Source organism: Erigeron canadensis, chromosome 8 (assembly GCF_010389155.1).
Source record: "Erigeron canadensis isolate Cc75 chromosome 8, C_canadensis_v1, whole genome shotgun sequence".
NCBI lineage: Eukaryota > Viridiplantae > Streptophyta > Magnoliopsida > Asterales > Asteraceae > Erigeron > Erigeron canadensis.
The window spans coordinates 24,386,063-24,399,438 of NC_057768.1; the positions used below are offsets into that span (position 1 = coordinate 24,386,063).

At 31.6% G+C, this 13,376-nt stretch overlaps 2 protein-coding genes across 2 annotated transcripts; both read right to left on the reverse strand.

Moving 5' to 3' along the window:
• Window positions 1–3,055: 3,055 nt before the first annotated feature.
• LOC122610471 lies at window positions 3,056–6,754 on the reverse strand. Its single transcript, XM_043783459.1, has 7 exons — window positions 6,746–6,754; window positions 6,300–6,523; window positions 6,120–6,203; window positions 5,001–5,180; window positions 4,830–4,906; window positions 3,967–4,127; window positions 3,056–3,230 (listed from the first exon to the last, which is right to left on the reverse strand). Exons 1-5 carry the CDS (start codon window positions 6,752–6,754, stop codon window positions 4,873–4,875), a joined length of 531 nt encoding a protein of 176 aa, XP_043639394.1. The 3' UTR covers window positions 3,056–3,230; window positions 3,967–4,127; window positions 4,830–4,872.
• A 211-nt stretch (window positions 6,755–6,965) lies between these two features.
• LOC122579657 lies at window positions 6,966–10,362 on the reverse strand. Its single transcript, XM_043751871.1, has 6 exons — window positions 9,844–10,362; window positions 9,675–9,751; window positions 9,232–9,537; window positions 9,049–9,132; window positions 7,502–7,768; window positions 6,966–7,280 (listed from the first exon to the last, which is right to left on the reverse strand). The coding sequence occupies exons 1-6, from the start codon at window positions 10,264–10,266 to the stop codon at window positions 7,271–7,273; spliced, it is 1,167 nt and encodes a 388-aa protein (XP_043607806.1). The 5' UTR covers window positions 10,267–10,362; the 3' UTR covers window positions 6,966–7,270.
• Window positions 10,363–13,376: the final 3,014 nt, after the last annotated feature.

Below are 13,376 nucleotides of genomic sequence, written 5' to 3' on the forward strand. Positions count from 1 at the left end.
ATCTCTCTCGGTGGAGGAAAAGATGTTTGTGATGGCATCGGTGCACCACAAGTCAGCCTTGTATGACCACTTTCCTTACAACGATTGCATGTTGTTGTCTTTCTCTCTTCACCCTTGGACGGTATACGATCACGGTTTTTGGGTCGGCCAGGTAGCCTTTTGTTCATGACTGGTGGCAAAACATTCATAGGTAATGGTAAATACTGTAAATAACCATTCACATTCTCCCATGATCTTCCAAAACACAAATCTACCCAACCAGTCAAGATATTTGATGGTTTCATTATGTAAGAAACACTAAATAACGAATTAATTACTTGTACAAAACTAAGTAAATAAAAAGCATACCTTTAGTTTGGAATTGACAAAGAAATTGAGAAGAGAAATTTTGGAATATATTTGATAATTATGTTATTAGAACAAATACAATGAACATGATATATTAGTTAACTTTTGTACTTGTATGATCAGAAAATCTTGCAAAAAAACTTATCTTTTTATGGATAGAATCGCAATAAATCTTATCTTCTTAAGGACAAAATCGCAAGAAATCTTATCTAAAAAAAAAAAAGTTAAAGTCAAACTGTTGCGAACTGCGAGTTGCGATATCGCGTTTTTTGTTGCGATTTTGGCATTTTTTGTTGCGATTTCGCGTTTTTTGTTGCGATTTCATGTTTTTTGTTGCGATTTTGTTGGCTATTTTGTGATAATCCGAAAAACCTTGGCTACTTTGGTACGATCGCAATGAAAATTGGCTATTGTCGCGATTTTCTTTATATATATACATAGGTTTTAGGTAAAATAAAACAATTATTAAAGTCCATTAAAAAAAACACAAGTATTAAAGTAAAATAAATAAAACAATACATTTTTGTTTATTGAAAATCACCGTGCATCATGAAAATCATTGTACATCAATTGTTTCGTGAACCTTCGTGCATCAATTTAACCATGATCTAAAGGTCAAGATCTTATCTTATTTGTTTTACTTTAATCCTTGTTTACCATACTCAACCTCTCTATACACCCTTATTTTGAAAACCCATTTTTTGATATTAACCTTCTTTTGCCCAATTCGACGCACACATCATTACCACCATATTTCTCTTATTTTTTATTATTGATTTGGTTAGATATAAATTGAATATGAATTGGGTTGAATATGATGTTAATTCCATACATATACACAAGATGGAGGAAGATAGGAGAATGATGGACAAGAAGATGTTGGTAGAATGGAGATTGACTCAATACACAAAAGAATGGCTGGACGCTTTCCCCATATGGCCATATGCCACATTTTTATCAAAAATGAAAGTGTATTATATCCGCTAGCTACTAAAGTTCTAACTATGTTAGCCTGATATCTCAAAATAAAATACTAGAAAATTAACTTACACTATTCGTGTCAGAATCAGATCGTAATATATCCCAAATCAGATTACAGAACCAAGTTTTCTAAGTGTCTAGCCATCAGATTTGTCATCACCAAGTTTACATAATACATTAGGTGGAGATGTTTAAATTAATGAATAAAAGAAAGATGTAATTTAGGTAGTTTAATTCATTACTTGAGATTTTTAGGGGTGAGTTTCTTTTTTATAATGTATTATAGATATTATGGATTATAGATAGATATAGATATGAGCAATGTAAATGGTAACCAACTCCACTTAGGTGAGTTGACCAGGGGTATCTTCTAAAATACTATGTGAGCCCTGGAGGTGAGTTTTCCTCAAGGTCTCAGGTTTGAGTCTTGGGTTTCTCATCTCAAGGTATTTTTCATGAGGCGGGGGTTGGAGGTCCAGCAAATCGCTGGTTAAAATTGCCTCCAGCACGTCTGAATCGAAACTAACTTAAAAAAAAAGAAGCAATGTAAATGGTAAGTTTACCTGGTATAAATCCAAACAATGTAAGTATGTACGTAAGTAAATAAGCATTGCAATCTTTTACGGATTTTGAGTCCTAGTAACTCAACGGTGTATAGAGTTTTATATAAAATTAAAATGACTTTGAGCCTCATGTTATAAACAATAACTTATATGCTTCCACTAGGTACATATAATGATAACTAGTGAGGTTTGGGTTGTGGATCTTCAATTGTCTTGTTGATACGGTTTCGTTATAGTAGTTTACTTGCGTTATACCTACTTGAAAATCCAAAAAGGGAAAAAATGTGAAAAAACAACTAAAAAATAACCTGAAGAACTACAAAAAATTTTGTGCAACAACACCAAGAAAATTGCGTCAAAAAGTTTGCAATATCGAATACATACATTTAGTTTGTGCAAAAAACCAAAAATCAAAACCAAAAGAAAAAGAAAAAAACAAAAGTTGAGCAAAAATTTCCAATATATTAGTTGATAACACAAAAGCAAAAAACTATGAAAAAATCAAGAAAAAACAAAAAGTATAAAAACGCAAACGCAAATCAATATGGCAAAATTCAAATAGTGATGCAGTATATAAGTTGAACCAATCGATTGAACACAAAAACAAAAAACCAAAGAAAAACCATAAGAATAAAAACTCGAAGAAGATCAAGTATGACAAATTAGATCCAACTAATGGTGCGAGATAAAATACACTAATAAAACAACATCAATGGTACATCTCATAACATTTGAAAGAATATAGACGTTCTTAATGAATTAAATTTATGGGCTTATATTCGCCGCTGTTAACTGCAGCTATATTGGCTGTAGCAACATGAAAATCAGGGGGATTTTGTATCATTTAAGAATTAAAAAGGTTAATATTGAAAAACTTGTTCTTGCTGTAGCCTGCAGTTTGCTGCAGGTTTGATTTTCCTTTAAATTTATACCTTGTTTACAATTGTTTGATATAAATCTAATTCCAATGCAGACCTTATTAAACAATTCAAGAAGCAATTTAAAGTTAGGTTGACAGCCTTATATCGTTATAATTTACAAACATGAAAGGGTCCAATATAATAAGTCCAGGCAGAGCGCGAGATCTGACCAGTCAAACCAAAAAGACACATTTCTATTCCGGGCTGACAAAATTGCTATTGGCTAGCCATAGGACTTAGATATTAGAATAACGTTCTTTTTATAATAATATAGCACGTCTCATTTTAATTCGAAACATTTTATACACGTAGAATATAAAATAATGGGACTGGTTCGGTTGGGACATACTGCCACGTCCATATATTGATACGTTATGTGAGCCTAGCCCGGTTCTTCTGCAAATCTGCTTCAACATACCTGAAATATAACTAAAGCACTTGAGGTTCGAAAGGGCTAAATCGTTATACAGAGAAAAGAATGCAGGTTACACTGATCTCATCATGATCTTCTATCTACCAAAGAAATTACTGAAAAGAAGAATGTCAAGGTATCTATGACACCCAGATTGTAAAAGCAAATAGAATAAGTGAAAATGTAATAAATAGAACCAGAATATATGACACTCAAAAAGCAGCAAACACATAATCTTAAGCATAAAATATCAGGAAAAGGATTTCAGTACAAAATACAGATGATGTTAGAAAGAACAATCGTGAAAAATAGGGTTCTCGAAAAACCGTAAAATAGCTGCTTGAAGAGTTAAGGCTATAATGCCCCACTTTATCTAGTTTATACAAAAAACCTAAAAAAGGTGATAACACAAAAAGTCGTCCTACTTTCTTTCTTTTCCATCTCGAGCCCCAAATGTAACTTGAACGAGTTGTACAGCTTAAGTCACTCCTTTGGTCTGTGTCTTTCATAAATGATCCTTCTTAAATTTTAAGTTAGACAACTAATTTGATTATTTTGATTATTCAACACTGATTGGTGCTAATTAGTGTCCTCACATGCAGGGTAATATATATGGAATACTAGTATTTTGTAAGCGCAGAACTAAGTAGATCAAGTCATTTGTGTTTTGTGAAGTGATTACAATCTTGATACTGACTTTGCAACACAGAACTTTAAATCTTTTATAGGGTTGTGGAGTGACCTTTTAAGCTGACTATAGGACACAGCTACAGATGCCACCACCCCGACAACAGCAACGGCAGCAAAAATATCAAGTTTCTTCCATTGTCTTGTGAAGATCCAACATTTTCCTTCTCACTAGTGATGCTTTTGTTTTTAACACCAGGGATCCTCATTTGGCTCCTGAAATCAAATGAATCCATTTTGTCAAGTTATTTGAGTTAAGCAGCACTTCTAGTGAGAGAAGGTAATATAAGCTCAAATGTTTACCAATGAAAAATTTGGCTTATCTCTTTAAAGCTAACGGGTCAAAACAGGGATGAAAAAAAACGGCTCGGGAAAATTTACGAAATACGTTATGGATACTTCAAAAATGACAAACAGAACAGGGTGCACATACAAATAAAACCGCAACCAAAACCAGAAACCTCTAAACCATATCTAACATGAGAATATGCAAACACATACATTCTGAGATTGAAAACCAAATGAACCTTACTATTCGCAAATTTGTTCTTAAATAGTTAAAGCATATTTGTAAAATTCTTGTAACAGCTTAAATATGAGATAAAATACAGTTTAGCTTTTAATTTGACAAAAGTAACGGTCGTAAATATACATATGAACCAACAAAGGAAAATCCAATCCAATGCGAACTTAAGCAAAAAACATGTAGACTGAGCTTAAAACACTAGTACAAGTAACATTTCACTAAATCAAGTCTTAATCTGATTAAACATGTCTAGAAACATTCTCATTACAATAAGCAAATAACATAAGCATAACTATGCTTTTAGTATCAATTTAGGCATCATACAACAGATATGAATATAGAACCGTTGAACAAAATCTCAAAAATGATCTAAAATTCTCAAAACTAATTACCTGTACAAGATCATGTCAGGAAAAATTAGAACGTCTCCATCATTTAAACGAGCGTCTTCGCAGATTGTAAATACCGTCTACACAAACACAAATTTATACAAGTCACGATTCAAAAAACTATACAAAACAACTAATATACATATATATATTTGTGTGTGTGTATATATAGACCTTAATAGGCATATTGTCCTCGTGACCTTAATAGGCATTTGGCTCCTGAAATCAACATTTTCCTTCTCACTAGTGATGCTTTTGTTTGTAACACCAGGGATCCTCATTTGGCCGCTGAAATCAACATATTCCTCCTCTGTGATGCTTTTGTTTTTAACACCAGAGATCCCCATTTGGCCCCTGAAATCAATTGAATCGATTTTGTCATGTTATTTGAGTTAAGCAGAACTTCTAGTCAGAGAGAGTAATATAAGCTCAAATGTTTGACAATGAGAATATTGGCTTATCTCTTTAAAGCTAACGGGTCAAAACAGAAATGAAAAAAAACGGCTCCCAACCCAGCTATTTCTCTGTTGCAGAATTAAATGTAGTACTAGTAATTTTGAAATCAAATAAACAGGAAATGGAAGTTGGTGACAACTGACACGTGTGGAACAACCCCAACTCGACTGTAAACCAAACCCATCCATTTTTCCATTTATATTTCTTCAATCCTACCCATTTATAGCACAACCCTATCCTTGTTTCTGTCAAACGTCAACTAGTATATATATGTATATAACACGTGAAATGATAAACCCTCCTATTTTTTCCTCCTAGAAATCATCCTAATAACATAACATATGGACATGTGTAATGAACTCTCTTTTTCCTTGTCTCATGCATTGATATTGCCAAATGTCAGTAGTTAGGAGGACCTTATATAATTGCTAAAACTGGATTTAAATACAATCATCATGCATTGATATTGCCAAATGTCAGTAGTTAGGACCACTAATGCTCTTTAACATAGAATTAGCATTAAAAACAATCCATATGGCAATTTTAGATGAAGTATCACATATAATTTATCTAAACCAGCATTTACATCAAATCATCTTGACTACTTCTTTATCACCAATAGCATCACCTTACCATTGTCTAAATTTTCAGATATGCGTTGCTATCAAACTTGCAATACGAAGTGGCTTTAGGCTTAAACAATCCAAATAAAAAGGCAGAGCCAAAACTTCCAACAGGTGCCCACTGGTTATAGGACTAAACTCCCTAAACAATTCCATCATATATGAAACAATCAACAGCCAATTGAGCCAAGTGGATAAGAGGGGAAGAGGGTACCTCCAAATCCTTTTAATGATCTCACCCTTCATGATATGTTGGTCAAGCAATTCAGGCACATCATCTGGGGTGACATAACCATACCTGTAACACGAAAATTAAACAAGAAGATAAACATATGAAAAACGCTGTAAACAGACGAGATATACAAATAAAAAGCATGCTAATGAACTTTTTTACCAATGACCAGAGACTTTTCCATCTTTAGCTGCACTGAATATTATCAAGTTCCCTGCATATTCGATCCCCACAATATATGAGAAAGGATTCACAAACACCTGATTATTCAGTCCCTTCGCTTCAATCTCCTCATTGAACCTCTCAATTAAAGGTGGTCCACAAACAGCTGCCCATTTATCGTGTTTGATCTGACCAGAGTGCGAGATCTGACCAGAGTGCGAGATCTGACCAGGTTAAACCAAAAAGACACAGTTCTATAGGACTTAGAAATTAGAATGTAGTTCTTTTTATAGTAATATAGCATGTCTCATTTTAATTTGAAACATTTTATACACGTAGAACATAGAATAATGGAACTAGTTCGGTTAGGACATACTGCCACGTCCATATATTGATACGTTTTGCGAGCCTAGGCCCAGTTCTTCTGCAACTCTGCTTCAACATACCTGAATCATAACTAAAGCACTTCAAGGTTCGAAAGGGCTAAATCGTTATACAGAGAAGAATGCAGGTTACACTAATCTCATCATGATCTTCTATCTACCAAACAAATTACTGAAAAACAGAATGTCAAGGTATCTATGACAGTATGACACCCAGATTGTAAAAGCAAATAGAATAAGTGAAAATGTAATAAACAGAACCAGAATTTATGACACTCAAAAAGCAGTAAACACATCATCTTAAGCATAAAATATCAGGAAAAGGATTAGTACAAAATACTAATGATGTTAGAAAGAACAATCGTGAAAAGAAGGGTTCTCGAATAACGGTAAAATAGCTACTTGAAGAGTTAAGGCTACAATGCCCCACCTCATCTAGTTATACAAAAATCCTAAAAAAGGCGATAACACAAAAAGTCATCCTGCTTTCTTTCTTTCCATCTCGAGCCCCAAATGTAACTTGAACGAGTTGTACAGCTCTAGTCACTCCTTTATTCTTTGTCTTTCATAAAAGATCCTTCTTAAATTTTAATACAACCTACAAGTCAACATTTTAAGTTAGACAGCTAATTTGATTATTCAACACTGATTGTGCTAATTAGTGCCCTCGCATGCAGGGTAATATACTAAATACTACTTGTATTTTGTAAGCGTAAAACTAAGTAGATCAAGTCATTCGTGTTTTGTGGAGTGATTACAATCTTGATACTAACTTTGCAACACAGAACTTTATAATCTTTTATAGGGTTGTGGAGTGACCTTTTACGCTGTATATAGGACACAGCTACAGATGCCACCACCCCGACAACAACGACAGCAAAAATATCAAGTTTCTTCCATTTTCTTGTGAAGAATCCAACATTTTCCTTCTCACTAGTGATGCTTTTGTTTTTAACATCAGGGGTCCTCATTTGGCCCGTGAAATCAACATTTTCCTTCTCACTAGTGATGCTTTTCCCTTTAACACCAAGGATCCTCATTCGGCGCCTCATTCGGCCCCTGATATCAATTAACCCCATTGGGCCCCTGAAATCAATTGAATCCATTTTGTCATGTTATTTGAGTTAAGAGAACTTCTAGTCAGAGAAAGTAATATAAGCTCAAATGTTTAACAACAGAAAATCTGGCTTATCTTTTTAAAGCTAACGGGTCAAAACAGAGATGAAAAAAAAAGGGTTCCCAGTAGTACTAGTAATTTTGAAATCAAATAAACAGGAAATGGAAGTTGGTAACAACTAACAACTGTGAAACAACCCCATCTCAACTGCAAACCAAACCCGTCCATTTTCCATTTATATTTCTTAAATCCTACCATTTAAAGCACAACCCTATCCTTGTTCCTGTCAAACGTTAACTAGTATATATGAATAAAATAATATAACACGCGATATGATTAATCCTCCTATATTTTCCTCCAAGAAATCATCCTAATAACATAACATATTGACATGTGTAATGAACTCTCTCTTTCCTTGTCTCATGCATTGATATTGCCAAATGTCAGTAGTTAGGAGGACCTTATATAATTGCTAAAACTATGTTTAAAAACAATCATCATGCATTGATATTGCCAAATGTCAGTAGTTTAAACTCTAATGCTCTTTAACATAGAATTAGCATAAAAAACAAACCATATGGCAATTTCAAAGCACATACAATTTCTCTAAACTGGCATTTACATCAAATCATCTTGACTACTTCATTATCACCAATAGCATCACCTTACCACTGTCTAAATTTTCAGATATGCGTTGTTATCAAACTTGCAATATGAAATGCCTTTAGGCTTAAACATTCCAAATAAAAAGGCAGAGCCAAAACTGTAATATGTAAATGCTTTGGATACTGCTACGTTTCATTCCTGATGATGTTCCTAGATAATATTATCAATATTTAAAATGCCACAGGTTTAAACTCAAATAACATTGTTTAAAGAAAGCCAAAGATATAAAATACTCATATAAATATGCTACAGGTTTAAACTCAGAAAACATTGTCTAAAGAAAGCCAAAAATATAAAGAAACTCATATAAATATGCTACATGTAACATGTTTAAACTCAAATAATATTTGTTTAAAGGAAGCCAAAGATATATCATATGACCAAATGGTAAAAACATATGAATAATATGTACCAAAATCGAACCACCCGATAACATCAAACTGCTTGCAATATGAGATAACGGTAAGCTCAAATTGCCAACAGGTGCCCACTGGTTATAGGACTAAACTCCCTAACCAATTTCATCATATATGAAACAATCAACAGCCAACTGAGCCAAGTGGATAAGAGGAGAAGAGGGTACCTCGAAATCCTTTTTATGATCTCACCCTTCATGATATGTTGGTCAAGCAATTCAGGCACATCATCTGGGGTGACATAACCATACCTTTAACACGAAAATTAAACAAGAAGATAAACATATGAAAAACACCGCAAACAGACGAGATATACAAAATAAAAAGCATGCTATAATGAACTTTTTTACCAATCACCAGACACTTTTCCATCTTTAGCTGCACTGAATATTATCAAGTTCCCTGCATATAGGGTCCCCTCAATATATGAGCAAGGATTCACAAAGACGTGATTCTGCATTCCCTTCACTTCAACCTCCTTATTGAACCTCTCAATTAAAGGTGGTCCGCAAACAGCTGACCATTTATCGTATTTGAGATGAGCACACACAAATACATATGAACCTGTCACAGGCTCTGGTTTTGCAATATCCCATGGTTTACCCTTAACAAGTACTTGCTCGACAAAGCTTTTAATGTTTGAAGCGCCCAAACCTCTTTAATCACAAATATAATAACCAAATTTAAATCATAACGGAATTTAAACCTAAATAAAACAAATAAATACATATGTACTAAATTCATTCTATTAAATGAATATAGAACCATTAAACAAAATCTCAAAACTAATTACCTGTACAAGATCATGTCAGGAAAAATTAAAACATCTCCTTCATTTAAATGGGTGTCTTCGCAGATTGTTAAGATGGTCTACACAAACACAAATTTATACAAGTCATGATTCAAAAAACTATACAAAACAATTAATATACAAATATTTGTGTGTATATATATAAAGAGACCTTCTTAGGCATATTGTCCTCGTTATCCTCAAAAACCTCAATCAAAAGTTTCGGAAGGGGATCCGAATCGGACAATTCAAAGTCATAAGGCCAATCTCTATGAGTTTTGTAATTAAGAAAAACATGGCGTTCATGTGGTGGAACGATTCCAGAGATGTTAAATGCGTACATTTCTGGGCGTTGAAATCCGTAATTGATAATATCACTTTCATCAATAACGGAATGATCAATAGTAAAATTGCGATGTAAACCTGATTCTGTATACATATTGTTGGATATATGTATGTATATATATATATTTGTGTCTTTGATTGTCTCTGTATACATATTGTTGGATATATGTATGAACATGCCTATGCCACCTCCTCTTCTTATATGTTTGTCATGAGAAAGACACCACAAACGGTAGCATGTCACAGCCATTTTGTCACCAAAAATGTCTCCATAGTGAACATGACAGGACCAAGCACGGGTGAGCCACAAGTAATAAAAAACTATGTTTTTCAAATTTTATTTTCCAATGAAAATGTCTTATTAGACTATTAGGAGAAAGGGTTTTTCTCCCTCTTGCACCTTTTATGCCATAATGAATGTCACCTTACATCCATTCTAATCTTTGAAGTAAGACTTTCTAGAGAACCCCACATTTTTATTTTTTTCTGTTGTTTGACTTGTGTTTGTTTTAGATTGGTGTTTGTGCAATGCAATAGTAATAAGCGGTGATAATATGATTTTTAATATAAAAATAATTTCATTGTGGTCAGTGATGTGATGAATTTTTGCAGTGAGATGTGAAAGAGGGGAATAAGGGAGAGAAAAATTAAATTTTTTTAAGGTCGCTTTAGTCATAGTTTATAAAATGAAAATAAATATGTATAAAGATGGAGGATAAATTAGACATATCAGGTTCTTAAATTTAACGGAGAGAGTTGAGTTTGTTTTCTAAGGAAGTATATATATATATATATATTAATTTTGTTAGTTTTTTTTAAATTTTGTAACAATATATTAATTTACTTCTTATCTTATTTAAATCTCTATATTAAATTAAACAAGATTGTGATATGACATAAAAATTTTATAAAAATTGTTTACATGATACCTTCAAATATTCTCTCAAAAGTTATTTCTTTTTCATTTATTTAATTAGGATGTCACAACAATTTTTTTTTTAGATTAGTTATATTTTATTTTTTATTTTATGATGTCATAGTTTTTTAAACAAAAATTTTTTTACTTATTTGTATTTTACGATGTCATAATTCTATAAAGAAAATATTTCTATTCTCTTTTCAAAACTCTAATAATTCATACATGGTGTAAAGAATCATGTGATATAATTATATATATTAAGTTTGCTTTTAAACTTTTAATTAATTAGCCCGGAATATATATAATATATATGTGCATATTAAATAAAATATATAAGTCTAAAATATACTAGGTTTGTGTTATTATACCAAACATTCTTTTATCATATTTTTTACTTTAAAATACATTTATACATATATGTTATATATAAACTTTAAGGGCTTTAAAGTAAATGATTTGAGAGTTTAATATACTAATATTAAAGCATAAAAAGATGTCTTTTTCCTTTTCTTCCCTTTTCCGATCTGCTTCCCGCAGGCCACACCTGCAACCAATATTCCTTTTTTTTTGGAAGTATGTTCTTTTTTTTCTCATCCATCATACATACCTACAAACAAATATATCGTATATATATATATATTCCAGAAAGAAAAAAAGAAAAAGAAAACAACTTGTAACGACGAATTATTAAGAGGATTATTAGACTAACTTTTAAGAGAATTTATCATTTTTTTTCTTTTAAGATATTAGATAGTTTTAAATGACAAAAGTGATATAGTAAAGATATAAAATACTAAAGTATGTTCTATTCTCCTCTCATAACTTACAAACTATATACTTTTCCTAACACTTTTTTTACTGCGTCTTCAACACGCAAGCAACTCATTTAAATTGCAATACTCAACACCTATAAACCCTTTCAAAAAAAAAAAAATATACATAAATTGCATAATACAAATCTCAAAAAACATACTTTAACAAGATCAGCACCCTTTTTTTTACGAGTAATATTCTTATTGGTCAATTAAACGTTGTATTTTGTTCTCCTTTTAGTTGAATGTAAATGTAAATTGAGACCATTGTAGTTTTATAAATCTTGCCAACAAAAAACTCTTTGGCAAACTAAAATTTTACTCATTTTTCATGTATATACAAGTAAACAGTGGTCAGTGTTTTACGACAATCTAAAATTTAACTCTTTCTTTTCTCATTTGTATACAAGTTAATTTTACTCATTTTACAATTGATAAAAAGTTAGAATTGTATAAGACAAAAAATATTAAATGATATAAGACAAATATAGTGTTATTGCCATTTGCCTACAAACCAATCTGCAGGCATAGACTCACAGTGTACCATAAATCAGCAGTTCAGCAGCCTCTGTGTGGGTCAGACTGCTAGAGGCTTTCCGTTAGGTAAGTTTATACAGAATTCTATTGATATTCAGATTCAGACTTACAACAATATTACATGTATACATAAATTCATGTTTTTTGTAATTAAAATGTTCCAATTGTGTATTCCAGAAAAATATTGATAGACTAACTAAAAATTTATATCTAAAAGCATATATAATTTATTTTTATAATTTATTTAATTATTGACATATGGAATTTTTTTAATCTTTATAATTGATTTTGACTAACACATCTTTACAATATAAAAGCGTATATACTTTATTACGCTTAATGAGTAAAGCAAATCCACCTTCTCCCCTTTCAACTTTTTACCTTTGAAATACCAAATACACTTTTACCAATAAAACTGATACCACCTATGACTTTATTAAATACTAAATACACTCTCATTTAAGTTAGTTCATAATATCATTCCCTTAATTCCTAAAATAAGTACACCCTGCTTTTACATTTGTTAACTTACACTATTCGTGTCATCGCCATCACCATTATCTGTGGCCGCCACTATCACATTGATGCTATCATCATTTCCGTCACATCGCGTTAACATTCGTTTAGTTTTATTTAATTAGTTTTTTTCATTGATAATAAATTAAAATGGATTGTGTATGAGAAGTCATTACAGTGATTGTATATATATATATATATATATATTACTAGATTTTTATTCCGCGGGAAACCGCGGGCTAGTTTATAAAAAAGATTAATTTAATAAAATTTTGTAAAAACTATTTATTTGAATAGAATTTAGTAGAATGTATAGAATTTTTTTAAAGAAATGTTATAAAAATGAGAAGTGTATTAAATTTTGTAAACAGTTGCACTTCTAAACTAACCAATTTTAGTTGACTATATTTTTTAAAGAATGTGGTTTTATTGTAAATTTAAATTAACCAATTTTAGTGGACTATACTTTTGTGTAAATTAAATCGTATAATTAAAAAGATTTTAAAACATGTGTTTATTTATTAAGCAAAATTATTTTACATGTTTACCAAATAGTTTTTTAGCCGAACTGTTCAA